General features: G+C 36.9%; 1 protein-coding gene across 1 annotated transcript in view; it reads left to right on the top strand.

Annotated features, from left to right (window-relative positions):
* The window catches only part of prt (portabella), a 94,906-nt gene extending 80,606 nt beyond the window's left edge, over positions 1-14,300 (top strand). The window contains exons 9-11 of the mRNA XM_068228735.1: positions 5,510-5,693; positions 6,645-6,784; positions 13,824-14,300. Coding sequence (XP_068084836.1) covers positions 5,510-5,693; positions 6,645-6,784; positions 13,824-13,904 — 405 coding nt within the window. The 3' untranslated portion in view covers positions 13,905-14,300. The remainder of the gene's footprint in view (positions 1-5,509; positions 5,694-6,644; positions 6,785-13,823) is intronic.
* The last annotated feature ends 2,820 nt before the right edge of the window (positions 14,301-17,120 follow it).

Genomic DNA, 17,120 nt, shown 5'->3' with positions numbered 1-17,120 from the left:
AACTATCTCTCAACAAGGTGAGGTGACTTACTGAAACGGCTAAGTCATAATGATAACATTTGGAAGCAGAAGGAAACACGGGTACGCTCCGGCAAGATATAATTAAATGAAATACTACATCTGAAACTGAATACCTGAAAAGTTAAAAAAAATAATCAGTGCTTACCGGATGGTGGGGCCAAGAAGACCCGTACCTTGGAAGGTGACCGTTCCCTTCAGTGGTCAAACAGAAAAGACGCCCTCGCAGAGCAAGGCTCCAGCGACAACGCCTCTCTCCGGAAAAATGAAATCTTAACACGGCCAATGAGCGTACGATGTTTTCCTTCACCTACCAATCACATTTCCTTTTATTTTCTCCAAATTGGAGCACAGAAATTAGTGCTGACCAAGAACATTTGGGAATCCTCAAGAAATTACGAAATTGATGCAACTTTACGAAACCGGAAATCTTCCACGCCGATGTGGCGCGTGTGGTACAGTATGCACCAGAATTACCATGACAATCAAATAATCTTAAAATCATATTAACTTCAACAAATCAAACAATTCCAAAATTCACATACTGAGGAGAAACCAAAACAAACAATTGAATAAATACTTTACATACACCATTCATCACCATCTTCCGAGTCCAAATAATCAAATCCCAATAATCACAACATGGTCTCGTGTGATATCCAGTGTTGTTATTTGCTTGTAGTAGCCCATTATGCAGGTACAAAGTCTTTAATTGCAGCTTGCAGCCAGTCGTACAGCAGGTCAAGAGCCAATTCGATATCAGCTATTTTGAGAAGGCTCCAGGGAAGGCATTCCAGGGCACGATACATTGCAGGCCAGGTGGCATGGCGCCAGATGTAGGTAGGGCAGGAGGATGTCCTGCTGTGAGGCTTTGAGGAGGGGTGGGGTAGGAGGAATGTAGCATCGAGAGACTGTTGGTCGCAGAGGTTTTTGCTTGGGGTTACTGTTTTAAATTCTAATGAGGAAAGCATGAGTTCCAAGGTGTTGGGTCCATGGGTTAGGTACATATTAAACTATTTCAGTCTGAAGCTATTGATAAAATTGTCTATAAAATATGTGTCACAATTGTTAACTGACAGTCTGGTACTTGGAGAAGACCACTTTATAGACAAGTTGAAGTTGCCCATTAAAATTACTTCACTGTGAGGGAGAGCTGCAATGACTGAGTCCAGGCACTGTTCAAGGTCACAGAATCGGCTGTTTGGTGGTCTATAGTAACATCCCACGAGTACAGGGCGTCGAGGAAAGAGTAGCTCCACCCACACTAACTCACAGTTCCATTTGAGATCTGCCCTTCATTTACACGGTAACACACTGTTCACTGCTAGCATCACTCCACTACCTAGAGTAGCGCGATCATGGCAAAATATGCTGTAATTAGCGCTAAGTGGTAAATCACTGTCACTAGCCCACGAGAGCAATGCTTCAGTAAGTCCGATCATGTCACCTTCTCTTAAGTTTGGCAGGGACAGTTCACAATCAGAGAGCTTATTATATAGGCTTTGCACGTTCTGACAGTAGATGTTTAGATCTGTTTTCATTTCACAAGTGGTGGGACTGGGGTTTAAATGGGTATCTCCCGCCAGTGGTAGGAGGCAAAGCAAGCCCCTAATCACTGAGCGACCAGGCCTAGGCTCGTTCAGCTCAGAGCGAGTAGGGAGGCACCTATATATCTGGAAAATGGCGCATCCAGTCAGAGAGAACGCCAGAATATAGTAGTTTCTCTCTGCTAGCAGCCATGTAGAGGAAGAACTCACTTTTTCACTTGCATACACAGGTTCCTCAACTCAAATAGAACTGTACAGAAAACAACTCTGATTATTACCACACAAACAACACAAACTGCAGCAGCACTAAGCTTGCACATGTCTGCTCTAGCCGCCATCTTGAGACCTGTTTCTGTTTTGTGTTCTATTATTTATTTATTTATTTATACATTCATTCTGAGTGTTGTCCCAATGTGCTTAGCTCAAGGGAGGGACTTCCCTTTAAAATTATGTTTTATTATTATTATTATTATTATTATTATTATTATTATTATTATTATTGTACCGGTTGGTACACCTATACGCCGCACATTTGAATTGTCCACCTTTAAGTAATCCTCTACTGCTGAAACTCTGAACTTTAAAATTGAATTAATTCAATCGTTTATCAGAAGATGTCACTGAGTTAATTTTGAATTGTTTTTTTTTTTTCTAATTATCAAGAAGTGTGGACATTCTCTCACAGATGTCTCTACCAAAAACTATGATCATGCACCCTGGTGCGAAGTGAAGGAACTTTTCTTGAAGATATTTTGTATTCATAAGTTGTTGTCTTTACTAAATTTTGTTCTTTCGTTGGTGGGTTAGCAATATTAATCCTTTCTTTCCGCCTGTTTTGAAATTAGTCAATCGTAAATTTCTGTAATTAATTTCCCTCCAATCACAGGTTTCTTCTTCATTTTTGACTTGTAACTTTTAGCCGACCAATAAACGCATGTGGGTGTGTCTTAATCATTCTTGAAAGGTCTCGAATCTTCCCTGAGAGTATAAAAACTGCTGATTTTCTGGGCTCTCGGCCACTCGTACGACATCTAGCTTAGTGTATAACAGAAGGCGGGAAACGCCTCTTTCATCCGCCAGCAGCTCTTCAACAAGATAATGGCCGTTTAACATCTTTCTTTTTCCTTGCTAGCTCAGCAGTTTAACCCGCGGGACAGGTTCGAAACCTTTAATATGTAACCTATAACTTAAAACATGTAAATGTTTTCCATCTTTGTAAGACTTCATATATCTTTAAATGTAAATCGGGGATAGAGAGTGCTTTACCCTCTCGAGCTCCCCTTCATTTCTTAGTTGAGGTGACTGTGTTTTCGTAACTTATTTTCTACTTTCCCTAATGTGTTAAAATTTTTCTTATATGAGTCACCTCTATAGTATGGGAATAGCCCCTGTGTATCGGCTTAGCGCCACTTAGGTTTTAACAAGCATTCATGTAGGAGTGCAAGTTCACGCCTCCATTCATCTTGATATTTTTGGGGCCATTTAATTAATCTGTTCCTTTTCCATGAAAGCCCAGTAGATTGGGTACTAGGTACCCCTGTTCATTTGTAAGTGTGCCCAGAGAGGCAGGCAATGCGAACGTTGTTGTGGCCTTTAATAGGCTTGGATGATTGAGAGCGGTCAGCTCTTTATGATGTTTTGAAAGGTGCCTCTAGGAGGCTTGACACTACTTCGTGGGAGCAAGTGCTCCATGTAATGAGGGGTTTTCTGCCCTTTGGTAATTTGTGGTTGTGAGCTGAGAGCTCAGAGATTGTAAGAAGTGGGGCTTGAAGGCCAGATCATTAATTTGTCTCTAAATCCTTGCTTTTCTGATTATTGGATAGCTGTTGATTTGTTGTACTCGTTAAGTTTTCAAATTCTATGTAAAAATTTGTTAAATTTTGTTGTCTATTGAAAATATAACCTTTATTTAAATTTTTAATTCATCTTTCGGAGTTGTAGTTAGACCCTTTCCAGCCCGCACCTTCTTTCACATCTGCTGTTCCACAGCTACCCCGGAACAATTATTATTATTATTATTATTATTATTATTATTAATTTTTTTTCAGTACAGGAGAGATCTGTATCATTTTACTTCAAACTGCGATTAGCATACTTTAAAATGTATCATTAGTGTACGGGAATTAATATAGTGAGCGATCCGAATAGAAGTGTCAAGCGAATATTTTGTTGTACATTGTGCTCGAGTTATTGCAAGGAAGTAGTCAAGGCTAGTCTACTTAGCCCACTGAATGTGGTGGACTGCAGTGGGTTGTTATGAGACCAGTGCTGTGGGCCAGAAGCAGCCGCATCAAAAGAGGATGATACTGCATGGGTTGGGCTGCCGGAGTCCTTGGGTTAGTACTGCACTGCATCACTGCAGGACTCTGGTATATGGTCTTTTTTTTGGATCGAAAGGATCATTTTCAGATACCTTCCTTATAGTCTTCAAGAAATTTAATCCGGAAGAGAGAGAACTGATAACCATTGTTAGAGTCATACTGGTGAATTCAGTCAAAATCATCAATTACCATATTTATGGGAACTAAAATATTTTTGTGCAACAAAAATGTTGTTTAGTACCAAGGTGTTAATATAAGGAAAGATCTTCATTAATGGGATTGTAGAAAAAAAAAATATGTTACAGATCTCTTTGCATGGTTATAAGGGCATTTATGTGTTCAAATTACTGATAAAATTCCAATTAGAATATTGTTCTTATACATGGGATTCTCACCAGGATTAGTTGATTCAAGAAATGCGTAAGTTCCAAAGGAAAGCAGCATGATGTGTTATAAGTGATTTCCGACAAAAGGAGAGAGTGGGAGTAAGGATTTGAGTTATTCGACTAAGCAGTATGTAAAGCTATTAAAAACTAAAACAGTATGTGCTTAATCCACCTTGTCAATACACTTTTATAATTGAAAATTATTTATTCATATATGTTTCAGGAACATAGTACATTCCCTTAATCAGGGAAGCCCAATCAAAGAATAAAAACAATACTGTAACACTTTCTTTTGTTTAGCCTAAAAGTTAAAGAAGTATTTCAAATTGGGTTTTGTTCTCTGATCTAACACTTACATGAACATCATAATTCATAATTCACCATATCAATGAATACACAAACATTAGTGATGTATTATGAAAATTATCATTATATAAAATTTTAATATTTAGATGATGTTGAATGAGAATACCTAAATAAATTTAAGATCTTCAAGTTTTATCTTTTTCTTATTTTGCCCCCTATTCTTCCTTAAATGATTAAATGCTAGTTTATAGAATGGGTTTTCACCTGTATTCCTTTCATTCAAACTTGATTCAAAGTGATTTCTTTGAGCAAGATAAATTGCTAAACTTTCTAAAACATTCATGAATTTTCCCTTTTTGGCCAAATGTATTAATTCCATATCATTAGAAATGTCTGTAAATTTATGATTCTTTTCAACCATATGCTCTACCATTGTTGAATATCTTCTATGTTTGACCACATTAACATGTTATTTGTACCTTATAGCCTGAAACATGTATCAATTATAAAAGTGTATTGACAAGGTGGATCAAGCACATATTATTTTAAATAGCTTTAGACAAGTCAGTACAGGAATAAATACATATACCGTACCTATTATGGTTAAGTTTATAAACACTAAGCAGTATGTTCCCAGCTGTCAGACGAGAGATGGTGTGGAATGATGTTAGTTGAAGAATAAGCTTGAATGGAGTATGAAAGATCATAATATGAAGATAAAGTTGGAATTCAAGATGACAAATTGGGGCAAATATTTTGTTATAGGAAGAGGAATTAGGGATTGGTATAATTTACCATGGGAGATGTTTAACAAATTTTCAACTTGTTTGAAGTTAAAAAAAATACAGATGAACCACAGATAGGGAATCTGCCACCTTTGTGACAGCCCTAAATGCAGATATGTGGTGATTGATTGATACCACTGTTACAGATCCCAAGTGCATCAGATGTAGCACAGTTAACATTACCTCACTTTGGAACTGGACTTGGTATTGGTATAGTGGATGCAGCTCTTGTGCCTCTTCTCGCCAGTCTAGTGGACACTCGCCATGCTGCACACTATGGTTCTGTGTACACCCTACAGCAGACTGCAGTCAGTCTGGCTTATGCTCTAGGTAAGCAAACAGTATCTCTCACTCGCTTGTGAATTCACACCACACTCTACCCTGAGCTTACAGGATGGGAGAAACAAGAGATTTAGTTTCTTACTAAAACTACAATTATCTAGAAATCAAATAATACTACACAAGCTTTAAAATACTGGTACTAAATAAGAAAATACATATACAAACTTTGAACAACTAATAGTGGTGCCCAATAACTAAAGTGAAAGTTGTTTTGTTATTACTTAAATATACAAATATAATATATCATTGATTTTTGGTCTACAAATCTATAAGTTACACTGATATGTACCTGTTTAACCTCACAGTAGCTCTTTCTTCTTTCAATATGTAGGTACATTCATTTGTACAGTTCCTAGTCTTTCATCACATATAGTCACCTTTACTTTTTTGTTTCTTCCCTTAACATGCATTTACTTGGTTTTCTCCTCATCCCTACTTCAAGACTGAAGATCTGTCAACATGGACCCTCAAATGAGTGTCATCCTGATGAAGCCAAGAAGGAGAAATGAGCTTGTCACAGGCTGAGAAGAAATGGATGTGAAGAACTGGGATTGATGAAGAGAGAAATCATTTATGACAAGATGATGTACTGATATTTGAAGATATTTTTCCTTTTATTTGCAAGTATACTGCAGGGCCTCTTAATGGCCTGGGCCCACCTGCATTGCAGTCCATGGAGGCCCTAACATTATGCCCCTGAATCACTTCTGTTTTATATACCATACAGCTAAGATCGTCAGTCTTCTAAGTTATCATTTTCCTCAAATCACATAGAAGAACCAAGATATTTTCATCTGTTTGTTTCTTGTCCATTACCTATAATCCTTATACCGAAATGTTAACAATCTGAGAATATTTATATCACCTATTACAATATAACTCTCAGTGGAGAAGTTTGTAATATAGTGTAAGTATCGTCTATTTCTCTTTGACAAACAGGTCCACTGGTTGGCGGTGAACTGGTACAGGCTATTGGTTTCCCCTGGTTGATGCGCATCGTAGGGCTACTCAATATCCTCTATTGCCCTCTTCTTCTCCTGCTTATCAGTCGACAAGTTTGTGATGATACCTTACATAAGGTACAGTTCTCTCGCTCTCTTAATATACTCAAAACGAAGACACATTTTATTTAAATTATAACTTGTGAAATATTATGATGTTCCTAAATGGGGGTCCAGTGTTCTCCCCAGAAATTTTTGTCAGCCGGGTGGCAGGAATAAGTAGCCGGGTGGGGGAATACTACTTCAAAAATGAGTGATAAAATTTCAATAAATAAATTATTTATTCCCATCTGGTTGATATAGGTGGGGCACATGCTTGGATTAACAATAATATCAGAGAGGTAAACATAAACTAAAAAATTGATTTCACTGTTATCACCAACAAGACAAAATAAGATATATCTTTTTCTACCATTAAAAAATTGAAATTTACTTTTACCATGACATTTTATATGTTGATTCTTCTTTTCTTCTTTGAGGCCCAGTTGTCTCCCGCTCTTATACAATTGAATTCTGTTGAGTCTGGTCCCTCTAGTGAAATCAGCATCAAATTGTTGAGTGTGCTCTGCTTCATACGATTCCTCAAAGAGGTTTTAACTCTATTCAAAGCTGAAAATCCCCTTTCACATTCAGCTGTGCTCACAGATATGGACAGTCCAATAGCAGCTAGTCTTGCTAAATTTGGAAAAGATTCCTTAAGCTCGCATGTTGTTGCAAACTTCATCATTATTTGTTTAGGTCTTAATCCAATGTAGGACTCTCCTTGGAACATTTTTGATGCAACAGACCATTCCAGTTTAGAGCTATTGTAATTTATGACTGGAGGACTTCCCATTTTAGAGTAGAAATCAAGAAGCAACTCAGAAGCTTCATTCTGATCTTGACTTTTTGCATTAAACACTCTTGAAAGGCAGGAAATGATGGGCATATCTGGAAATCTGAGTTCTAGATGTTGGATAACAGTATCTATGTACTTGTTATAAATTGTTGTCTTGAAGGTCACAACATCGACATCTGAATAAGTGATGTGGAAGTCTGACCATTCACCAGCAAGATGGTGACTGAGACTATGAAAATGATTTCCTGGAGTCTCTTTCAATTGTAAGACGCTGAGTTTTGTGGCTTCTAAGATTGGCTCAATTTCTGTCAAGTCAATATCTTGCATTTGCCAAGCTCTAGACAATGTGCACAGAAGAGGTAAGATATCTGAAAGCATCATAATTGCAGCTAAGAAATTGTATGTCTTCATGTACTTGCTTAAGCCTTCAGCTGTAATATCATTCCTTTCAGTGGCCTCTCTTTCAAGTGCAGCAACAACACTCACCATAGATCTTCTTAGAGACTGTACAGCAGAGTCATGAGACAACCATCTAGTATCACTGGCCAATTTTAGTTTAATTTGAGGGCTGTACATGATATTCTGGATTTCAGTTAAACCAGCCATCCTGACTGAGGAATTTTGAAAAAAGAAAAAGAGTTGTCTTAAAATGTCATTAAACTTCACTAAATAAAGCACTTCAGCTGCTGCCTGGGCACTAGGAAGTGCCAATCTGTGGTTAATGCAGTGACAGTTTACCATGAGTCCATTTGTTTTCTCTCTTAGCAGTGTTGCTACTCCCTTTTGCTTACCAATCATGACAGCTGCCCCCTCAGACCCTAGACCAGGGGCGTAGCCAGGGGGGGGTTACTGGGGGTTAGAACCCCCCCCATTGAACTTTCACAAAAAGAAAATAAATAGAAACTGACAGTAAACAATAAACTTCTTTTATGTGATCAAGATAAACTCCCTGCAATCTACTGCTTGTTGAGAGTGTTTGCCACCCTACCTGTCACCACTGCAGCCAGTGAGAGATCATTTTCAACATTAAGATGCCTTAAAACCTACCTCAGAAATACCACAAGTGAAAGTCGACTCAACGGGTTGGCTCCCTTGAACATTCACAGAGACATAGTTGTAAAACCAACAGATGTGTTAAATTTATTTTCTAGGAAGCCTCGAAAATTAGATTTTAGATTGTAAACTGAACATACCGTTTGAGATAAAACTGCTGACCTCGATCATATTATTCTTGTTCCGTATTTTAAAGTAAGAATTTTGTAGTGTATTGCAATCTGAATATCACATACAGTAATTCACTCTTGTATCAGTATCCTTATGACAGTCATGCATGCGCGTACCAGACACGCACAAGCACAAGCACAAGCACTTTCATTATGTTATATCTTAATTTTGTAACTGTAACCCCCCCCATTGGCCGATCCTGGCTACGCTACTGCCCTAGACCTACCAAATTACAAGTTTTTAACCCTAAATTTTCAAGGATTTCAGTTAGTTTATTTGTTATGGTCTCAGCTTTACCATCAATGATATTGCAGGTTGACACAAAACTAACATTAACCTCTTTTTCAAGTTGGTTGACATATTTTATGTACACAATAAGTTGCTTCAGTACAGAAATATCTGTAGTTTCATCACACAGAACACTGAAATAATCTGCTGAATGTATGTTCTTTAATATTTCACATCTAATTTCTGAAGCCATAACATCAAGTAACTCCTGCATTATTCTTTCTGAACTATAATTAGCATTATCACCAATATTAAGATGCTTTAGATATGTACAACCCATAGCCTCACAGTGTTTGAGCAATTTTCCGTATAATGTAGTGTGTGGTAGCTCATTTTTAGCCAACCAATACATTGATCTTAGGGCTCCGAGGAAAGCATCTCTCTGTAAATTGTTTAAAATAGAAACTGATTTTTCTATTTGCCCAAATCCAGTTTCTTCGAATGCACGTCTTTCACTTAAGTTTGAACAAGAATCGGTATGCAGCTTGCTTTGTTCATGGTCAACTAAACTCTCCTTTCGAAGTCTTGCACACGGTATAGTCACCCAAGTCACTTCCTTCTTTGTCGGTTTCTTCAATGAACATTTTATACATGTGGAACAAAATATACCATTTTCTTTCTTTCTTAAACCAGTCATTACTGATGCCCGATAAGCGGTGTTTAGAAGAATATTTCACTTGTGGTTTTTCATTTTGAATACCGGTACTTTCCACTTCACCAGATGAGCCGGCCTCAGCAATGTCCTTTTCGGAAATGTCTCCTGGTGTTGAATTATTACTTTTACTAGGTTCTTTCTTAAAGAAACTTAGAAGAGTAGATGTTTGACAAGATTTCCTACTCATTTTGAGAACACAGAATTTGGCGTCAAAAACACGAAGAAAGAAACGGGCAGTTCATTTAGGTAATTCCCGCCAAGAGATTGAAAATAATACCAATATTCGTGATAAATTAGAAAGTAAAGCACAAATGTAAAACACTGACAACAATAGTTAAAATGTAATTAAATCGGAACAATAATTCAACTGAAGTCCATTGTTAGCAGTAGTAAATGTTAAAAAAGAAACCAAAAGAACACCGAACAAACAGATTTGCTTCGAAAACAAGTAAATTGGTGACACTGAACAACAACACATACTCTATCGATTCGTATGTTTCATATTCGATTGTAGATCGATATTTTCCGTCAAAATGGCTGCCATAGCAAATGCGCAATACCAAATATTGTATTGAAGTATTTGGTAAAATGTTGTGATAAGCTAGCGATGGAGTGGAGTCGAGAAAGTCTGTCTCGAGTTGAGTTCTATGCCTGGAAATGGACACTGCGCTGGAATCGAGTCCATGGGAATACGCATCGGTATCTCTGACCGTTCGTAAAATTACTTGTAACAACGAAACTAGCGGGAATGAAATCGTGATGTAACGAAGGAAGTGTGTTTAAAATAACACTTAATGACTCCAAGACAATGATATGGTTCAATATATGCGAAGTACATACATTTCAAATCAAGAATAAAATAATGAACAAAACCCCAAACTCGGTTAAATCTTAACTTAGCATAATCTCAAATATTAGTGTGGTATTCGCGTTACCGGTACCACTTCATGAAATTAAAGTGTGGAAGGACTGAATGTCAGTAATTTCTGTGTAGCTGCTAGTGATATTGTTGCCCGACCGAGCGGCTCAGACTGTTGTGGAGCTGGCCTTCTCACCCCAACTTGGCAGGTTCGATCCTGGCTCAGTCCGGTAGTACCGGTAGCCTACTTGAATGTGCTCAAATATGTCAGCCTCGGTAGATTTACTGGCACGTAAAAGAACTCCTACGGGACACAATTCCGGCACCTAGGTGTCTCCGAAAACCGTCCAAAGTAGTTACTGGTACATAAAGACAACATTATTATTATCAGTATAACACTGTTAATGAATTCACCAAGGTGACTGGGAGAATGCCGGTACCATGCATCACATTGGGATGCATGACTTTAATAATGCTGCTGCAACATAATCCTCTCCAATTGATTCGTAAATGTACGGTATTTCTATATTGAGAGAATGTACCGGTAGTTAGAATGTTGTGTTTTCGAACGCTACTAATATATCACAATTAACATCTCGTTCTTATAATGGTCTCTAACGATCCTGGCCAATAAATACGGTGTATTTCTTCCATTTGTATTGCATGTAATTTGTTCTAATCGTTATTAATTCAAGTATTGACAGATAATTTTGAACTTCTGGTGTTCTACCGCTCGTTCATAATCATGTATCATCGTGCTTGCCACTCCGTTGCAGTGGAGTACAACAAAACACTTAAACTCCAATGTAATTATGCTGACAATGAATTTTTATCATTTAAATAAACAGTTTCACAGTATTTATATTTTAATTCGAAACAACCAATGACTCAACTATGTGTTCAAATAATGTAACTAGCACACATCTAGGTTATGTTAGCCGGGCGGTCTGTAAAAACATTAAAAAGAGTAACACTAATGCTATCTGTAGGTGCTGACTGTGGAACTATGACTTTCCTATAGCAAGATTTCTCCACCCAGTAGACAGACTTACCAGTGTCTCTTCTTGCTCTCATTGGCTAGTATTTGGATCTCAGTTATAAAGGTGCTCTTATTGGCTACCATCTCAGGCATGCTTTAAGTAATGACTAAAAATAATATAAAAATTATGAAGTATAGCAAACTTACACCTAAAAAATGAATGATAGCATCAAAACCCTTTAAGTACATCCATTTTCTTGCCTGCCAACATTAGGTATGGTACCGGTATTATAACTCCAACGACTATTGACTTACATTCTTAATAATGAACTCCAGAGTGTGTATACGGAAACAACGAAATTGCATAACTTGATGCTGCCTATTCAGTTAACATCACTTTCTAGTGAGCATGCTGTGAGTGTCTTGAAACATATAAAAACCTGTTTAAGGAATTTGATGACCAACCAAAGACTGTCTAAAGTGGGAACTTTAGCTATAAAGAAGGAACTGCTGTGGTATCTTAGTAAGACGCCTGACTTCAAGATGAGAGTAATAGATATATTTGCTGAAATGAGGGACAGGCAAATTGAACTCATTTACAAGAATATTGTTTAAGGTGACTTGTACGAAAATCTATTTATTTCTCGTATTAAATCTCATAACAGTGAATTATATTGCTATTTTTTATTCTAAAAGTATGTTTTTAAAACAAGTGCACGTAGGGTTATAAGTTGTTATGGTGTTTGTCTTAGTTTGTCATGAATAAAATATTGAATACAGATCTGTATGCATCAAAAACAAAATTCCAAATATAATAAGAGTATGATTAAAATAGTTTAAATAAAAAACAAATCTCTCTCTACCCCCTTACTTAGTTCACGCTTCGCCACTGTGCAATAGTACCGGTAGCGCCAGTGTACAAGGGAAAGGGTGATAAACATAAAGCAGATCATCACAGGACAGTCAGCTTGACATGTGTTTTTGTAAGCTATGGAAAAGCATTCTTTGTGTATTTACTAGACATGTTTGCAAAATTACTAACTGGTTTGATAGAAGACAGTTCAGGTTTAGAAAAGGTTATTCCAGTGAACTACCAAATACAGACACACTTTTCAAGTTTTTTTGCATTTATTCACGTGAATGGCTGCATTGCAGAGGCTTTACCACATTTTATCTGTAATTTTAGTTTTGAACCTTTTTTTAAATTGTAATTTTTTGTTTTCAAACTGTTCAGAAACTTTAATAAAATATATTATGAAACTTAATGGTATTATTGTTGGTAGTAAGTACATACCATCCTCAACATTTTCCACAAGTTTAAAGTCAAAATATTTTAGCTCTTTTAAATAGGGACTTGCAAAATGCTACTAATCAACATGGCATTCTTGTCCCATTCTCAGCATGAGAGCATGACACTAAAAGGGTTAAAAGCAATCAACAGTATTTATATTGACAATTGGACTTCAGTGAGAATTAACTGTAGAATGAGTTATTGGTTTAAGGAACTTACAGGGGTTAGACAAGGGTGAAATACTATGTGCTGGTACCAGATTTAATTCTCTCCCTTAATACTATCATATATCACATCGTACATTTCATCTCATTAACACCTCTGATGGGATTGATCTCAGAAAGGGCATATGGTCATAAAAACTCCCTACGAAGATTAATGTCATTTCATTCTTGACCCCACAGGCAAACAGAACAAGGGGTGGATACAAATTCATTTATAGGAAGGGGAATTAGGCTTGGAATAATTAATCAAGAGAAATGTTCAATAAATTTCAAATTCCTTTGAAATCAATGAAACAATTATCCGGCCCCGCAGTGTAGAGGGCAACACGTCCACCTGTCACCTGGCGGCCCCAGGTTCGATTCCTGGCTGGGTCAGGGTTTTTTAATTGCAAGTGATTAATATCCCTGGTCTGGGGACTGGGTGTTTGTGTCATCCTTAACGTTCCTTTCCTCACATTCAACACTTTACACTTTTGCAATTTCCAAATACACACAGGTTTATAACATATGGTGCAAGTAGGGGCAAAAGATCTTTCTAGGTCGACTCCCCGAACAAATAGCATTAAAGAAAAAAAGGAACAATTAGGTAAACAACTGATAGGGAATCAATCATATGGATGACAAACCAAAATGCAGATCAATGATGATTGATTGATGATTGAAATATGTTTACAGTGATTAGCAGTATTGTCAAGCACCTGTACTGTACTCTAATGTAATTCTTTCAGGATATATTATAATATTATGTTTCTCTTTCAGGATAAAATTCTGCTCAAGGCAACACCAGCAGTTAATTATAGAACTAATTCCTATGAGAGATTTTTTGATGACAGTGATTAACCGTAAGCTTCAGGAACATATACACCTTTCCTTTTCCTAATAATGTAGTTAGATCAGCCTGAACGTTCCTGTAACTGCAAAAATAAAACTGTCATTGGCTTTGAATTAGTCTAAGTGGGGCCCATTCTACGCAAATCTCTATAGACTATATTAGATCATACTATGCAGAAAATGTATGAAAAATCCAAGATGAAAACAAATATTTATGACAGTACTATTATTAACAGAGTAAAAGACAGAGTAGTAAGATAATAATAACAGTATGTATTTCCTACACATAGGATCACTGTGCAGCATTTATTCAAATCCAGGAGCATCTCTTCACAGGGTTGCCATATCTTAGAATTAAAAATACAGGACAGATGTGTGGTCAAAGAATTCAATGAGATGCATATTCTAGAGGTTTTAAACTTTGTTCCGAAATGTTAAATTTATTATTAGTTACAATTACATTATTGTGCAATTTATGTATTAATTTATTAATAAATGACTTAACATTTATAAGTATAATGAAACTAACATTGTATTTCATTGTGCATACCAGCTCATTCAGTTTTGATATTGTCTCTGGAAAGGCAAAGTATCGTAAGCGACATTTTTGTCAAAATTAATACGTGAATCGGACTCCACTGCACATGCTGGCAAAGCATCATAAGCGTCAAATGAATCTAGAGGGTAAAAGCAACTTAAAAAAGAAAATTATCGTAACCACCCTCAATAATATACAGAACACCAGATTATCATAAGCACCTGTCATACCTCTCATTACGTCATAAGTGCCTGAGTTAGAATCTTGTAATTTGCATACAGATTATCGTAAGCACCAAGTTTTAATTCTAGAGGGAACATGAGATGTGTCAGTTTCATTGTTCGTGACTGTAGTCGGTCATTGCGGTAGTACACGTTTTATAACTGCCTCAAATCAATTTGGCACTTGAAACATAAGGCAAACGTATCGCACGTTGATTTACAGCTAGTATACTATTGGAATGCAGAAGAGGGGTGGGAAGGGAAGAGAAGTGCCTGCTTTTTGTGATAGACTTGACTGAGCAAATACGGTCAGTAGCTAAACAAATTGGTCCATTTACAGTATCCACATATTCCTACCATTCGTGCAAGAAGTGAATTAAGCTGCTGAAAATTATAAAGTGAAGTTTACAACAACAAGAAGACAAAAGCGAGAGATTGTTCGGTGTTCATAGTTTTATGAATCAGGAAGATGAGGACAGAAAGAGTAAAACACTAGAACAGTATAGAAGAGAGTTGTTGAAAGTGCAACAAAAAATAAAAATAAAAGTATTGTAGAGGACGGTCAAGAGAATTTTAACTGAGTAAGGGGCCATGAGATTATATTAGTGCAGCTGTGTGCTTTCATTCGGGAGATAGTGGGTTTGAATCCCACCATCGGCAACCCTGAAGATGGTTTTCCATGGTTTCCATTCTCACACAAAGCAAATGCTGGGGCTGTACCTTAATTAAGGCCACGGCCGCTACTTTCCCAATCCTAGCCTTTTTTCATCCCTCCGTTGCCAAAACCTTGAATGTGTTAGTGTGGCATTAAACAAGTAGCAAAATAAAATTAGTAGAACAGAGAAATCATGAGACTGAAGAAACTTCATTCGGTACACCAGAAAAAACACGGTAAGGGAAAAAACGTGTAATAGATTTTTAAGATTTTGATGCAAAATTTATGAATTTTACAATCTTCAGAAAACAACTACATCAATATCTAAATTACGACGTGTGTCAGGAGAGAAGATTGGTTTTGAAGAAGGCTGTATCACTTTGAGAGGTATTTTAAAACAGTTAGGCTTCAACTGGAAGAAAATTAGAAATAATAGAAGTCACCTATAAGGCAGAAGACCTCCACCAGGCCTCTCTGGATGCCACACACCATGATATTACAGCAGTTTTCTTGCAAATAAATTTGTGAGTTGCTGCGGAAACTGAATTTTCTTCTGACGACAGATGGTTGATATCCAACAAGGAGATTAGAAGGCGACACAAGACAGTGTGCTGAGTAAATATTTTACTGTAATCAGCATAATTCCCACTTTGATTCTCTTATTGTAGTGTAGTAAGTCAATTTTCCAATTGTTTGTTATATACATTTCTTAATACAATCATTTAAGAAAATCTCTTATTCTCATGCCTTACATTCCTTCAAACCAGTCCTTCCAAAATATTGGAAGCCATACAAAAGCTATCGTAAGAGGACCACTCTGTTAAACAATGCACTCAACAATGACCAGCAAATAATCATAAGCGACATTCATAACATTAAAATAAGTTCCTTTTTGCTACAATTGAATAAATACGTAACCTAATATGACAATAAGGTGAAAAATTAATTTCTGGAGTAGAATAAAAACTGAAACTGCCTAAACTGTAAGTATTTGACTCGCTAATCATTTTTATCATCTCCTGTAAAATTCATATGTTGTTGCTTACCATACTTTGCTTTTCCATGGACAATATATTTTTCATTCCACAGAATAGCTGTTAAAATTTTTGTGTTTCAAATTTCTATTCAGATTATAAAATAATTTCTTTCAAAGCAGACCACTTGTTCACTTCACAAGCTATGAAAACACAATGTTATTTTGCAACAGAAATCATTCAAATGGGATAAGCACAAAGTAGACTCTAAATTGTCTGCCAGGCAGATTGGCCAACCCAACAATCACTAAAACTTTAGGAAACAAACTCTCACTCCAGAGAAAAATAGCATTGTGTGAAAGATCTGTCTCCTTGAAAGAAATAAAGCAGTTTATGTTCATCAGGGGTGGAAATATTACTGTATTTCTTTAATAACTCATGCTACCAACAAATGTTGGAAACATTTAGGATAATGCTTATTACAGTACTTTGTTTATCAGCAGGTTCAAATTATGGTGAAATATGGGACAATTACCATCTCTGGTAAGGACTGCCTGGAATGGGGGTGGTGGTGGTGGTGATTATTGTTTTAAGAGGAAGTACAACTAGGCAACCGTCCTCTATATAACACTAATCAGAGGGAAAGAGGGAAGGGATCCAACACTTCGAAAAATGAAGATATCGGTCAAAGAAAGACAAGGGCCACGAAGGGCGTGAAAATGAAAGACTCCCTAGCCCTCGCAAACCTAATAGCGTCGGGGCCGGAAAAGAACAAGAGTTGACCAAGGGAGGTCGGATAGGATAGATGAAAGTGAGGAGCCTGGCACAAGTAAGTGG

Source organism: Anabrus simplex, chromosome 7 (assembly GCF_040414725.1).
Source record: "Anabrus simplex isolate iqAnaSimp1 chromosome 7, ASM4041472v1, whole genome shotgun sequence".
Lineage (NCBI taxonomy): Eukaryota > Metazoa > Arthropoda > Insecta > Orthoptera > Tettigoniidae > Anabrus > Anabrus simplex.
This window is presented reverse-complemented; position numbering and strand designations above follow the sequence as displayed.